General features: G+C 33.4%; 3 protein-coding genes and 1 non-coding gene across 4 annotated transcripts; 3 read left to right on the top strand and 1 right to left on the bottom strand.

Moving 5' to 3' along the window:
• Positions 1-152: 152 nt before the first annotated feature.
• roco9 (leucine-rich repeat-containing protein) lies at positions 153-10,002 on the top strand (the record flags this gene model as incomplete). Its single annotated transcript, XM_004352082.1, has 5 exons — positions 153-206; positions 1,154-2,363; positions 2,429-3,026; positions 3,102-3,582; positions 3,664-10,002. 5 exons carry the CDS (start codon positions 153-155, stop codon positions 10,000-10,002), a joined length of 8,682 nt encoding a protein of 2,893 aa, XP_004352134.1.
• A 93-nt stretch (positions 10,003-10,095) lies between these two features.
• On the bottom strand, positions 10,096-11,224 carry pter (phosphotriesterase-related protein; the record flags this gene model as incomplete). Its single annotated transcript, XM_004352083.1, has 3 exons — positions 10,096-10,100; positions 10,207-10,666; positions 10,766-11,224. The coding sequence occupies 3 exons, from the start codon at positions 11,222-11,224 to the stop codon at positions 10,096-10,098; spliced, it is 924 nt and encodes a 307-aa protein (XP_004352135.1).
• Positions 11,225-11,761: 537 nt separating this feature from the next.
• Positions 11,762-12,730, top strand: DFA_09479 (uncharacterized protein; the record flags this gene model as incomplete). Its single annotated transcript, XM_004352084.1, has 1 exon — positions 11,762-12,730. The coding sequence occupies one exon, from the start codon at positions 11,762-11,764 to the stop codon at positions 12,728-12,730; it is 969 nt and encodes a 322-aa protein (XP_004352136.1).
• A 555-nt stretch (positions 12,731-13,285) lies between these two features.
• On the top strand, positions 13,286-13,358 carry DFA_09481. Its single transcript has one exon. It is a non-coding gene; the product is annotated as a tRNA-Arg (tRNA).
• Positions 13,359-13,906: the final 548 nt, after the last annotated feature.

Here is a 13,906-nt window from a genome sequence, read left to right on the forward strand (position 1 = left end):
ATTGGCTGAATGCCGTATATATATGTATCCATGGGTTCATTCATTCATTCATTCATCCATCCATTCATTCATTCATTTTAAACTATCTATTGTATTATGACTGGGTTGTTTTAGTTGATCTTTTATATGTATACACAATGTGATGAGAGGCAATGGATGGTGATGATGATGATGATGATGATAATCATCATATAATATTACGATTGGTATTATACATGTATCTATCTATACATTTGCTGATTACTATTACTATTACAATTAATGAACTTTTGGGTGTGAAATCATCCTAAAATAGAATCATAGGAGAGTTGTTTCATTGCATTATTGGTTTCCCTCCTTTTTTTATTTTCCAATGAAACAACACCCAATTTTTTTGATTATTTTTTTTTGGGCAAGGTACCTCTACGGCTCATACAAAAAATATCTCTCAAACTGATTGATAGATAGCTACCTACCTACTCTCTCTCTAGATGACCGCGTAATCCATCTGTCTCTTTCATTGTTAACCTAACGCATCATCCATCATCATCACCGACACTCTTTCTGGTATCTTATAACATCAAACAGAGTTGTTTTGGTTTATTTATTTATTTATTTATTTACATATCTATATCCCTCTGCATTCTAACTAGTTACAACGATAGAATAGAATAATAGAATAATAATCATTCATTCATCTATTCATTCAAATAACAATATATAGAGAGTGTTAGCAATAACAACAACAACAACAACAACAACTTGTGTAATATAATAATATAGAGTGTATCATCGTCATCTCAATTAATTCATCTGCTCTCTACTGGATACAACTAAAAGATACATAGTAGATAGATAATATATGTTTGGTTATTGTTACTACTACTAAAAAGCAAGCTACTCAACCAATCTAATCTTATCCACAACAACTACCCCCTCAACCTCTCTCAGCTCAGCTCAGCTCTGCTCATCCCCCCCCACACACACCACTTTTGATTGACCAACACAACAACAAGGCAGCACCAATTCAATTCAAATCCATCAATCAATTAATCAATCACTCACCCCCCATAATTGATTGTGTGTAATATTACAAAAAGTAGAGACAAACAAACAAACAATCAATTAACAACTATAGTAAAACAGACAAGTTAGTTAGTTTTTTTCTTAAGAGATACAACAAAGACAAAGACAAAGAATGTCAACTTTTTTTAAAAAGGATAAAGACAAGGAAACGACGAAAAAAGACAAAGACAAGGAAAAGGAAAAGGAAAAGGATAACAACAAACAATATGACAAGGAAAAGAAAGGAACATTGCGAAAATTATTTGGTATTAGCAAATCCAACTCTTCATCATCATCATCTCAATTGATTCAACAACAACAACAACAACAACAACGCGACAATAATAATAATAATTATTATAATGTAAATAATAGTAATAGTAATGGGAATCAATTAAATGATCAGTCAGCTAATGGTGGTGTATCATCATCAGTGTCATCTGACACTATGACACAACCAACCACGACAGTGGTGAGTAGTTCCATCTCAACCTCTACATCCACTTCATCATCTTCCTTGAGATCAAACTCTGGAAACAGTCTCACAGCAAGTCAACAAAACAACGCAGCCAACCGTCGAACAGAATCATCTTCATCTATAAATAGTAATAGTTCGACGGTTGACTATTACTATAATAATAATAATAATAATAATAATAATACATCTACAGTACCCAATACTCTTTCATCATCTTCATCTTCATCTTCAAAAAAAGATAAATCCAATTCTATTTCAAATTCCAATTCCAATTCAAATTCAACGCTAAAAGGATCAAAGGGTAAATTAAAATCGATATATAATTCTCTTAGATTCAAGTCACTTCGAGGTGACAAGTCTAATAATAATGGTGGATCATCATCGACGTCATCGTCTTCTGCAGCAGGAGGACGTGGCGAGTTGACCAAGTCGACATCGACACACTTTGAGTTTGCCACACCCATCTCTCCACTACACTATTTTGACCAACAATTCCCATCGATAGTGTCGTGGATGCCCAACAGCGACACTTATTTTGGTGTACCTCTCTCGACACTTGTCAAACGTCAAGACAATGGTTGCTCGATCCCAGTGTTGGTTGAAAAGGCCATCTCCTTTCTCGAGGCCCATTCACACCTCCCCAATCTCTTTTCCAACGCATTTGACTCGGGCACTGTCCGTCACCTGCGTCAGCTCTTTGAGCGAAACGGCGACGCCAACTTTTTCTATCCCCAACAACAAGATCCCAATGATGTAGCCGCTCTCCTCATTGAATTCCTTTCATCTCTTCCCGATGAATTATTAAATAATGAATTATATTCTGCTATTAATAATCATTCTTGTAAGCAAAAAAACAAAAAGAAAGAAAAGTATTATAAGTTATTAATTATTTCTTTTATTTTTTAGCAAATTCAGTTTATGGAGGGTATTGGGATATACAATTTTTAGTAAACAAATTACCAAAAGAATCAAAAGAAGTTGTACAAAGAATATTTATGTTTTTAAAGTCTATTGTCGTGGCTGACAAGGATAGTCTTGGGAGACTGTCTACTTTGTTTACACCGCTGCTTGTGAATCACAAGTCACACAACCTCTTGTATCCAGCCACCAACATGATGATTGAAAAATGCGAGGATTTGTTTGTCGAGGTTGATGACCGACCCCAGACACTGCCAGGCGAATTCATCATGTTGCAAATTAATCGTGTCTCTATTCCACCCATCTTGCAACGAATCACCGACTCTAAACCAGGTACGATCGACTCGAGTACTTGGGAGGTTGGAACACTATCCATCACAAACTATCGATTGTTTTGGAGTAAAAATGAAGACTCTATATCACAAGACCACTTTTTATTGCCAGATGATTATGAATCCTCTGATAACAAAAAAGACAAGAATAATGAAGTTAATTTAAAACCTTACCATTTTGAAATTATTCTAACTTCTTGTATTAAATGGGAAACTCTTGGTAAATCAAAACAATTAAAATTGGAAAAATCAAAGTAAGCGAGTTGAAAACAAATAATAATAATATGTATGTATTTATTAATATTTATTCTTTTTCTATTTTTTTATAGAATACAACATCAATTATATTTATTATATTGTAAAGATATGATATTTCAATATTTTGCATTTCAAGATGATTATAGTATGGATAAATTCCATTGTATATTAGGATATTATATTAGTCCAGTGAATGATATTGGTAGATTCTTTGCAAACGTAAATGGTGAATTATCAATGTATGATTATCAAAAAGCAAAGGAAATCTTTTTAGAAAAAAAGGAAAAACGTGAAAAGGATCAAAAAGATCAAGAATCAAAAGATGAAGTAATCATTGAACCTATCAATTTAAATTCTTCTACTTCTTCAACGAATAATAATAAGATTAAACAATCAACATCAAATCAACAAATAGCAGCAGTAGAAGAAGAATTATCAATATATCAACTTTATCAACAACAACAATTAAACAAGAATCAACAACCAATTCATGATTATCAATTTGAATGTACAAGATTAAAACTTGATCAAAAAGAATGGAAAATTTTAGAAGTATGTTAAATCAAAATCAAAACAAATAATATTATTATTAGTATTCTTATTTATTTATTATTTCTATTTTTTATTATTTAGTTTTCAACAAGAGATATAATTTCACCAAAGAAAATTATAATACCAAGTAATTTGGTAAATGATGAAATATTAAACTCTTATGTAAAAAAGAATTCACGTATCCCCGTATTCACATGGATTCACCCGCACCGAAAATCCGTCCTCTATAGACTGACAATCAACAGCTTGGTGGCTAACCCACCCAACGGCATCAATGGCCCCAATCATAATAATGGAGCCACTCTATTACCAATTGGCAATTCAAATGGAACGGCCATGTTATCGGCATCACTGAGCTCGAGCACCGGTGTTGTCATGCAACACTACAGTAGTAGTAGTTCAAGCTCGAATGCACAGAATCCACTTGGTATTAGTATTGGTGCCGATGACATTCAACCACCACCACCACAAATCAATATCCAATCATCTCCACATAAACGAAGAAATGAAAAGACATCATTCTCACCACAAATATCTATAAGGTCTTTGGCCAAAGGATCAAGTAAGAAAAAGGATCCAAGTCTTGGTAAATTACCAGTCATTGGTAATTCATCGACCAATGTCCTCTCAGACTCTGTAGACATTAAATTATTCCAAATGTTTGTCAGTCGAGATGTTGATGCATCTCTTGCCGTATCTAATCCATCCACACCATCCTCCTCAACTTCAAATTCTCCCATTTTATTCTCTTCTACTCCACAGCAACAAGGATTGAATAGTTCAAATACTAGTACTAATAATCTTGGTAATAGTATCAACAATAATAATAGTATCACAAATAGTACAAGTCAATCATCACAATATTTGAATGCAAAATCAACTATTGTATTTACAAACAAGATTGATATGAATTATATATCGGTATTTGAACAATTCAAATTGAATAGTAATAATATGGTATTTTTAAATGTTAGTCCTAGGGAGGAAGTTGAAGCAAATTGGCACGAGTTGTACAAGTATATCAACATGTTTGATGGTTCAAGTGAATCTTGGCGTCTAGTAGAGGATAGTCATTGGATAGAGTCGGTACGACTATTGGTAGAAGGTAGTTGTCGTGTGGCATCTCTTATTGGTGAAGGTATCAATGTGTTGCTTAGACCAAACGTTGAATCACCTCTTCATACATTTGATTTGGCTCGTATCACTGCTTTGGTACAAATTATGATGGATCCATATTATCGTACAATCAATGGATTCATAAAATTAATTGAAAAGGAATTTATTCAATTTAATTTTCCTTTTATTAATTTAAATAACAGTAGTAATAATAGTGGTAATAATAATAATTCATCATATACAAGTAATAATAATGGAAATAATACTACGAATCAATTAAATAATAGTTTATCAGGATCAGGATCAATTGGAAGAAATGCTGGTCTGTCATTACTGTCATCTAGTACAAGTTCAACTAATAATAATAATGGATCAACTACATCTTCATTATCTGGGTCAACTGGAATGCCACCAATTTCATCATCTGGAACTACACCAAGATTCAAAAAGACAATATCAATTGATGAAAAGATGAATCTATTTGAACAATTGTCGGCAACACTCGAAGCACCACCATCAATGAGTAAAAAGACACCTGCTCTATTTACATCAAACGATTCATTGGATATTTCAGTGATTAGTAGATCATTGTCACCAGTGTTTGTTCAGTTTTTAGATGCTGTATGGCAGATTCAAAGACAGTTCCCATTCCATTTCGAGTTTAACGAGTATATGCTATTGTTTATCATAAAGGAAGCGTTTACTGGAAGATTTGGAACATTTTTGGGTAGTGAAGCTGTACGTGACAATGATCGTCGTGTATTAGGTCGTACACCATCCGTATGGCAGTACATCAATGCTCATGCCGATCAACTATTCAAAAACATGTCTTTCAAGTATACCAAATCACATACATTGTCGCCAGGTGATGAGTCGTATGAACATATCAAACCAACAGTCGATCGTGCCAGTATTGTATTGTGGAGTCGTTTGTTTGGTGCACACATTAGTGCACGTGAAGGCCAACAACTAGGAAAACGAGTGATTGGACGTTCCAAAGCAGAATTTTGTAATTGGAGACTTACCAATGTAACCATTGATGTACACCATCTAAACTTTTGCCGTTCCCTAACACATTTGGACTTGTCTCGCAATTTCCTCAACTCTTTCCCATCGGAACTAGTGTTACTCGGTAATTTGACTCATTTGTCACTTGCTGATAACCGTATCTGTTCAATGCCAAGTGCTGTACTCAAATTGGTCGGTAGCAAACTCAAACTAATCGAACTAAACCTTGCCAACAATCTACTCGACACATTACACAAACAAGTATCAACTCTGACTACACTTCAACGTTTGATACTTGATGGTAATCGATTGGTTGTCATTCCAGAATCAATTAGTAAGATGAGCAGTTTACGAGTACTCTCTGTTGAGAATAATCGTTTGACTAGCTTCCCTCAAGCACTGTCTCTTATGAAAGGATTGGAAGAGCTAAAGGTAGCAGGAAACCAAATCCGTGACCTCCCACTTGGATTCTTTACACTACCCAATGTACGTCACGTTGATCTCCGACTCAACCTCCTCGCAAAGTTTAAAGCACACAAGATGGATGATAGACCATACTCTATGAATTCGATCGAGTGTCTAAAGTGTGGGCCCAACCCATTACTAAAGATATCCAACATACTGTATGAAATGAAAACACTACGTCACCTTGAATTGACCGGTTGCAACTTGATGCAAGTACCACCACGTCTACTAGAACTTGTCAATCTCGAGACACTACATCTCAACCAAAACAAGTTGACCGAGTTACCAACCGACTTTTGTCGTTTAATCAATCTGGTATCACTCGACTTGTCAGACAATAGTTTTGCCACGTTGCCAGCATCTGCACTACTCGTCACACTCAGGAAATTGGATCTTCACAACAACCTCATCTTTGCTTTTACCTTTTCAGCACAATCTCTACCATTGATTGAAGACCTAAGACTGGACAGTAATCGATTGACCTATGTATCACCATCAATTGGTCAACTCTCAACCCTCACCAGTTTAAATCTATCAAAAAACAATATTGCAACACTACCACATACACTTGGTTCACTTGATCGTCTAAAGAACCTTCAAATCACAACTACCAACATGTCAAGCCCTTTTAAAGAGATGGGAGACACAATGGCAATTCTCAGATACCTCAAAGCTCAAATCAACTCTTCCTATTATCAACCACGTGGTAAACTAGTCATTATCAGTGATCCAACCATTACAAGCAAGAATGAAATTATTCGTACAGTCACCTCTAGCAACTCTAAAAAAAGAAATAACAATCAAAAGAATAATAATAGTAACAGTAATAATTCAAACAAATCACCATTATCACTTGGTCAAAGAAAGATACCAAAATGGGAATTTGATATGGAACCAGATGTTGTAACACCTCCAACAAACTCTCAATCAACAAATCAACAACCCTATTTAAATAGAAAGACAAATCCAAATAGTGGTAAAGATATATTTACAGTTTATATTAGAGATATATCAAGTGTAATTAGTACATGTAGTCAACACTTGTTTACAAAGAGATCAGTTTTCCTCGTACTGTGGACAGTACAAGAATCTGAAGAACCACTCAAATTGTATCGTACACTTGAACACATTAAAGATCGTTGTGTTACGGCTAGTATCTACATTGTTGGTATTTTCAATGAAAAGGATAATAATGTAACCAAAGACTATTATACCTATATCAATGCAAAGGTTGAACAAAAGTGTACAAACAATTTCCCAAACTTTACAATGTCGTTTCATTTGATTGGTAATGTTGGTGGTTCAAGTGTAGACAATGCTCTGTTGAGAATTCGTGAAGATATCAAACTCACCTTTACCAAACAACGCAACTATGGTGGTAAACTTCAAAGTTCTCAACGTCTCTTTGAACGTCATCTCAAAACTCTACAATCTCCATTTATCTCGAAACGTGAAATTATCAATATTGGAGATATGTGTGGTTTAGATAAACTTGGTACAAAAGGTACTTGTGACCTCCTAACTGAACTTGGTCTTTTACTTTGGTTAGATGATCATGAATGGGTCATCCTAGATCCATTTTGGTTAACTACTGCTTTTTCCTCTTTAATTACAGTTTTAAATCAAAGTAATAATAATCAACAAAATAATAATAATAATCAAAATAATCAAGTTGTACTAAGAAAAGATATAATAATGATAAGTAGTTTAGAGACTGTATGGAATGATATACCAACAAGAATGTATTCATTTTTATTGACATTGGCCAAGAAATATAATATAGCATTTATTATTGATACATTGTTTGACCCAGCACCATGGGGTTATACCTATGGACAACAACAAAATCAATTAAATCATGCTGGTAGTTTTAGTGATCTAAGAACCAGTAGTAATAATGGTAGTCCTCAATTACGTTCACTCAATCATTCAATGAATCGTAATTCTCCATCCTCTTCTGCTTCAAAATTAACTCTATCCCCTCCAAGTAATAATCGTCTTTCAACTCTTATTAGTAAAGAAAAATTATTATTATCACCTGGTCAACAAAATAGTAGTAGTAATAATAATAATAATAATTCATCAATTTATGGAAATTTAAAGCTACTTACGGAAAAGGTAATCTTTTTACCAGGAGAATTACCAGAGACACCACCATTACCAATAGATACAATGTTTCCAATTCATGAACCAAGATCAGTTGGAAGAATATTTGTATTTGAATCCAAGATTCCATCATCTTTATTCCCAAGACTTTTATCTCAACTCTATATGTTTTGTTCAATCAAAGTTGCATGGAGAACTGGTGTAGTTTTGGATAATGTCTATCTATCATTCCCTATTGCTCGTCGGTACCCAGCGTCACCAAACAACAAACAATATCGTAGAAGTAGTACATTTTCTGTACTTTCATCTGATGATTTGGTAGTCATCCAAGTCAACGAAGCAACACAAACGATTGAAATTAGTTCAACTAAAATGTGTCGTCACATTCTTCAAACGTTTGACTTGATCCTCGAGACTTATGCAGATCAACTTGTCTACAAGAGTTATATCCCATGCATTCATTGTATCGATTCAAAGAGTCGTCCAGATGGAAATTATCATTTATTCCCAATCGAACAAATTGAAGCAGCGGTTGTCAAGGGCAAGAGTTATGTTTCATGTCCTCATGCTGGATCAATCCCAATTAAATTGAATCAATTGGCACCAGACCTTACAATGACAGATATCCGTCACAAGATGATAGATTATAATGAATTGGAATTGGAACCAAATCCTATTGGTGAAGGTGGTACTGCTACCGTCTATAAAGGTACATGGCGTAATAATCAAAGTGTAGCAGTCAAGGTCCTACATACAGACAAGATTGGAACCCAATTTACAAAGGTGTTTAACGAATTTAGAAGAGAAATTTTCATCATGTCCTCCTTTTATCATCCAAACATTTTGGATTTAAAGGGGTTCTGTTTGGAACCACTTTGTATTATCACAGAGTTTATGGCTGGTGGTAATCTATACGACTATATACATGATAGTAACTTGGCTCTTGAATGGCCACTAAAGATTCGTATGGCCAAGGAAATTGCAAGTTCACTTCAAACATTGCACGATTGTAAACCATCAATGATTCATCGTGACCTCAAATCTCCCAACATCTTGTTATCATCTCGTACACCAGAAGATCTTTCCTGTCAACTATGTGATTTCTCACTTAGTGGTTTCTCTACATCTCTTAGTACTAGAGCAGTAGAAAATCCAGTTTGGCTTGCACCAGAAGTCATTAGTAAAGAAGGATGTACAGACAAGAGTGATGTCTACAGTTATGGTGTCATTCTCTTTGAAATTCTATCTCGTCAACAATTCTTTGGTGGTATTAGTTTCATGTCAAATCTTGAACAAATGATTTGTGATGGTATTCGTCCTCAATTACCCTATCATCAAGTATCAGAATTTGATGCATTACTTAATAGTTGTTGGCATCAAGATCCTTCCCAACGTCCATCATTTGCTAAAATTCTTAAAAAATTGGATCTCATTGAAACTCTCATCATTATAAACAAACCTGATTTACCAATTCATTTTGATAAATTAAACCAAGTAAACAATCAACAATCAATTCAAGTAAACAATCAACAAAATAATAATAATAATCAAAATAATAATGTAATATCATCACCAATATCATTACAATCAATTAATAATAATAATAATAATAATGTAAATATTAAAATAACATTTAATAATAATGAAATTAATGATCAAGAAGAAGAAGAAGAAGAAGAAAAGAAAAAAGTTATCAAATCTATAGCTTTTGATGAATACAAATAAACTTTTAATTTATTTTTTAAACTATAGTTAGGAGACGTTTTGGATTATTAATTAAAATATCATCAATATGTTGTTGTTGAATACCATATTGAATCATTCTTGGAATGATTTTATGAAGAATATGATGATATCCATGACCTCCATATGTAGTTAATCGATGTTTAGTATAAATATCATGAGATATGACCAATTGTTTAGAATAACCTTGATTGATTAGACGAGAAATCCATTCAATTCTTTGATTATCAGATGGCATACCCATTACATCACCACCCCAAGGATAATAACTAATTTCCATACCAAATAGATCATACTCTAGACAACATCCAGTCTTTGCTATCGATTCCAACATTTCAAAATGATGAATGGTTCTATCGATATGACCCATAATGACACGTGACAGATCGGCTCCTGCTTCCTTTAATATTCTTAATATTTCCAATGGAGCTTGTAATGAACGACCTGGATGAATTGAAATGGATACACCTGTTTTCTTTTGTGCTCCAGCAGATGCTTTTAATGATTTAATCTCGCTCTCTGTCAATGGCCATGAACATCCAACCTCTCCAATAATACCACATTTAATTCCACTACCATCAACTCCTACCAATACTTGTTTAATTATTTCTTCTTCCATTTCTTTAATTTCCATATCTAATACAATCTAAATATAAAAGAAAAAGAAAAAGAAAAAAAGAGTTAGAAATAGATTAAACAGTTAAATTTCTTTCTTTCTTTCTTTCTTTCTTTCTTTCTTTCTTACATTTCTAATAGTTTTATCAACATAATAACCAGCACCCATAATAATATTTAGATTTGTATCGGATGCAATCTTTTTTAATAGAATTGGGTCTCTACCAATACCCTGAGTCGTAACTTCAACAATGGTTTGACCTCCACATTGTTTAAATAGTTGTAATTCTTTGGCGGCTATATCCAATTCATTTAGTTCCAAGTTGTGAAGATTCTTGTCATAATTGTATTGAACCCAATGTACATTATCAAGTGATATCTTTTCTTTATGTAATTGTCTTGTAGCAGTAGTAGTAGTAGTAGTATGACCACAACAAACTGAAGCAGATTGTAACTCTTCTTGTGTTGGTTCTTTATAGAAATCTAAATAGTTTATTATCACATGTTCATGCATATGTGTAATACCAAGTTGTGAAGGATCAATTAATCCCAATGTTGTTTCTACTTTACCTATTCTACTCTCTGTCATTTTTAATTAAAAAGTATCAATTGTAACTGTAAATTAAATTTTTAATGAGAACAAGCAATGCCACACATAAAAAAAATTAAAAAAAAAAATCTTTCTAGAGATCATTTGTTTTTAATCTAGAAATATTTCTATTCTATTATAACTTTCTTTTATAACTTTTATGAATTTATAACTTGTAAAGTGATCTTTCTATTCTCTCTATTCTATTGAATATTCAATAGTAAAGATGAATGAAATCTACTCGGCAAAAAGGGTAGAGTGATCAAACGAAAAACGATGCGCTATTCTAAAAATGGTAAAAAAAAACCCTTCGATTGATTGAATTTTCCGAGCTTGTTGTTTTGGAAGACGAAGAAACAACATAGAATCTCTCGTGAGATTTCGCGATTGACAGAGATTTCCGAGAACATCGAATCAAAGGTCGACCATTGACAACTTTTTAAAAAAACAACAATCACTTTTTAATTTGGTTTTAAATAGAGAGAGATAAAAGATTAAAATAGATAATTATATTTATTTATCTGTTTTTAAAAAAAAATGTCTTCATTAACTTCATCAACATCATCTACAAATTCATTTTCATCACATTATCATCAACATCAACATCAACATTATAGTAGTAGTAATAATACAAGAAAAAGTTTATCATCTTCTACTACTTCTACTACAAAGACATTACCAATAATCGAAATATTAGCAATAATATTAAATAGAATTGAAGATCAAGAAAATGAAGATTCATTCTCAATGGTAGAATTGACAGATTATTTCTCATTGTGTCTAGTGTCAAAGGTTTTTTACAAGGCGTTTGAACAAAAAATGTATAAACGTTTGGTTCATCACGTCTATTTTGGCCAGACACTTGCAGAGAATCTATTACCAATCTCTAATTGGAAGAGATGCTATATGATTCTAGGTGATGTGTTTCACAACAAGGATTGGTCTCTTTGTCCAATGTGTTTGCGTGAACCTTTGGGTGTCATTACATCTACAAAACAATTGGCTTGTTTTGATGATGAATACTGCAAATTCAAACTAAGTCTAAGATTTGATTGTAATCAAATAAATATAAATAATAATCAATACAATAATAATCAATATAATAATCAATATCATAAAAGATATAGTGTTTATAAAACAACAAATAGTTTAAATAGAATATATAATCCACAACAACAACAAAATAATAATAATAATATGAATCAAATGACAATTGGGTCATCTATAAATCAACAACAACAACAACAATGTGGATGTTTAAAATGTAAATTCAAATGTAAATTGTGTAAAACTTTGGTACAAGGAGATATGGTATCTTGGAAATCATTGGCCAAAGAGCAAGAGAAAACTTTGCATCTTGGCGAAGATGCAATGGAAGAAGACGAAGACGATGATGACGACCAAGAGGAAGACCAGATTTTGATAAAGTGCGAGAGATGTGTCAATTTATTTAGAGATATTCATACCTCTGATGATACTATTTTTACTCTTGAAGATTATCATTAAAATAAATTTAAAAAAAAAAAAGAAGAAAATATATTCTTTCTTTCTTTCTATATATATATATTAAATCAATCTTTTCTCTTAATAGAATCGCAGAATCGAAATCACTTTATCACAATGAAATAAAAGAAAATGCTATTTATATTTATGCAAGGCCTGCTCCTGTTTCAAGACCATCGTACTTCAAAATTGTAAAGGAACTTTTATAGTAAATACTTTCAAAAATAAAAGAAAATTAATATTCATCACAATCTAAAGAGAATAATGAAATATCTTGTATTGCTCTAATAGATGCTCTTTTACTTTGTTTTGCTATAGAATTACCAGTATATTTCACACCCACCATAATAACCGTGGCCGGTTAGCTCAGCTGGAAGAGCGGCAGCCTTCTAAGCTGGAAGAGGAAGCCTTAGATGTAATGGTTTCATCATTAAAATTGTGATCAAATGTATCATTTTCACGCCATTTTAATGTAAAAAATTGGCATTTTGGGCCAAAAATCGAAAAAACGGGCGGCGAACGACCCCCAAAATTTCACACACCCAACATAATAACCGTGGCCGGTTAGTTCAGCTGGAAGAGCGGCAGCCTTCTAAGCTGCAGGTCGTGGGTTCGAGCCCCACATTGGTCGTCCACTTTTTATTTTTTTTGTTGCCACTGGCCACCGACAGACAGTGGATGGTAACCTTGCTGCCACTGGCCACCGACAGACAGTGGACGGTAACCTTGCTGCCACTGGCCACCGACAGACAGTGGACGGTAACCTTGCTGCTACTGCTAGCAAAAAAAAAATGGACGACCAACCGAGCTCCTCCAAGTGCCACTCTTCCAGCCGAATGCTCATCCCAGATGAATTTCCAAGTCTGCTCCTCCGATTTCCCTTTTGCAGCTACAAAGAAAGGGAACACCGAGCATGCATGTCAAATACAATAGAACCAAGACGGATGAACCTTCAGAGCCAGCAATGATGAAAAAGACAGAGTATTGTGGCAGTTGATGACCTCTTGTTTGTGGTGGACAAGAACCAGAGGTTATTTGGACCAAAGCTAGCTTATAATGACTTGTAACTAGAGAGACTACTATTGTTTATCATTTTTGCAAACTACAAGACTATAGCTATTACCTATATATATATAAAAATTTAAATATCTCTTTGAACAAATAATAAAAAACAAAAAA

The sequence above is a fragment of the Cavenderia fasciculata genome (assembly GCF_000203815.1).
Source record: "Cavenderia fasciculata unplaced genomic scaffold Scf_EU5ZYIE01EUG8B-5, whole genome shotgun sequence".
NCBI classification, from domain to species: Eukaryota; Evosea; class Eumycetozoa; order Acytosteliales; family Cavenderiaceae; genus Cavenderia; species Cavenderia fasciculata.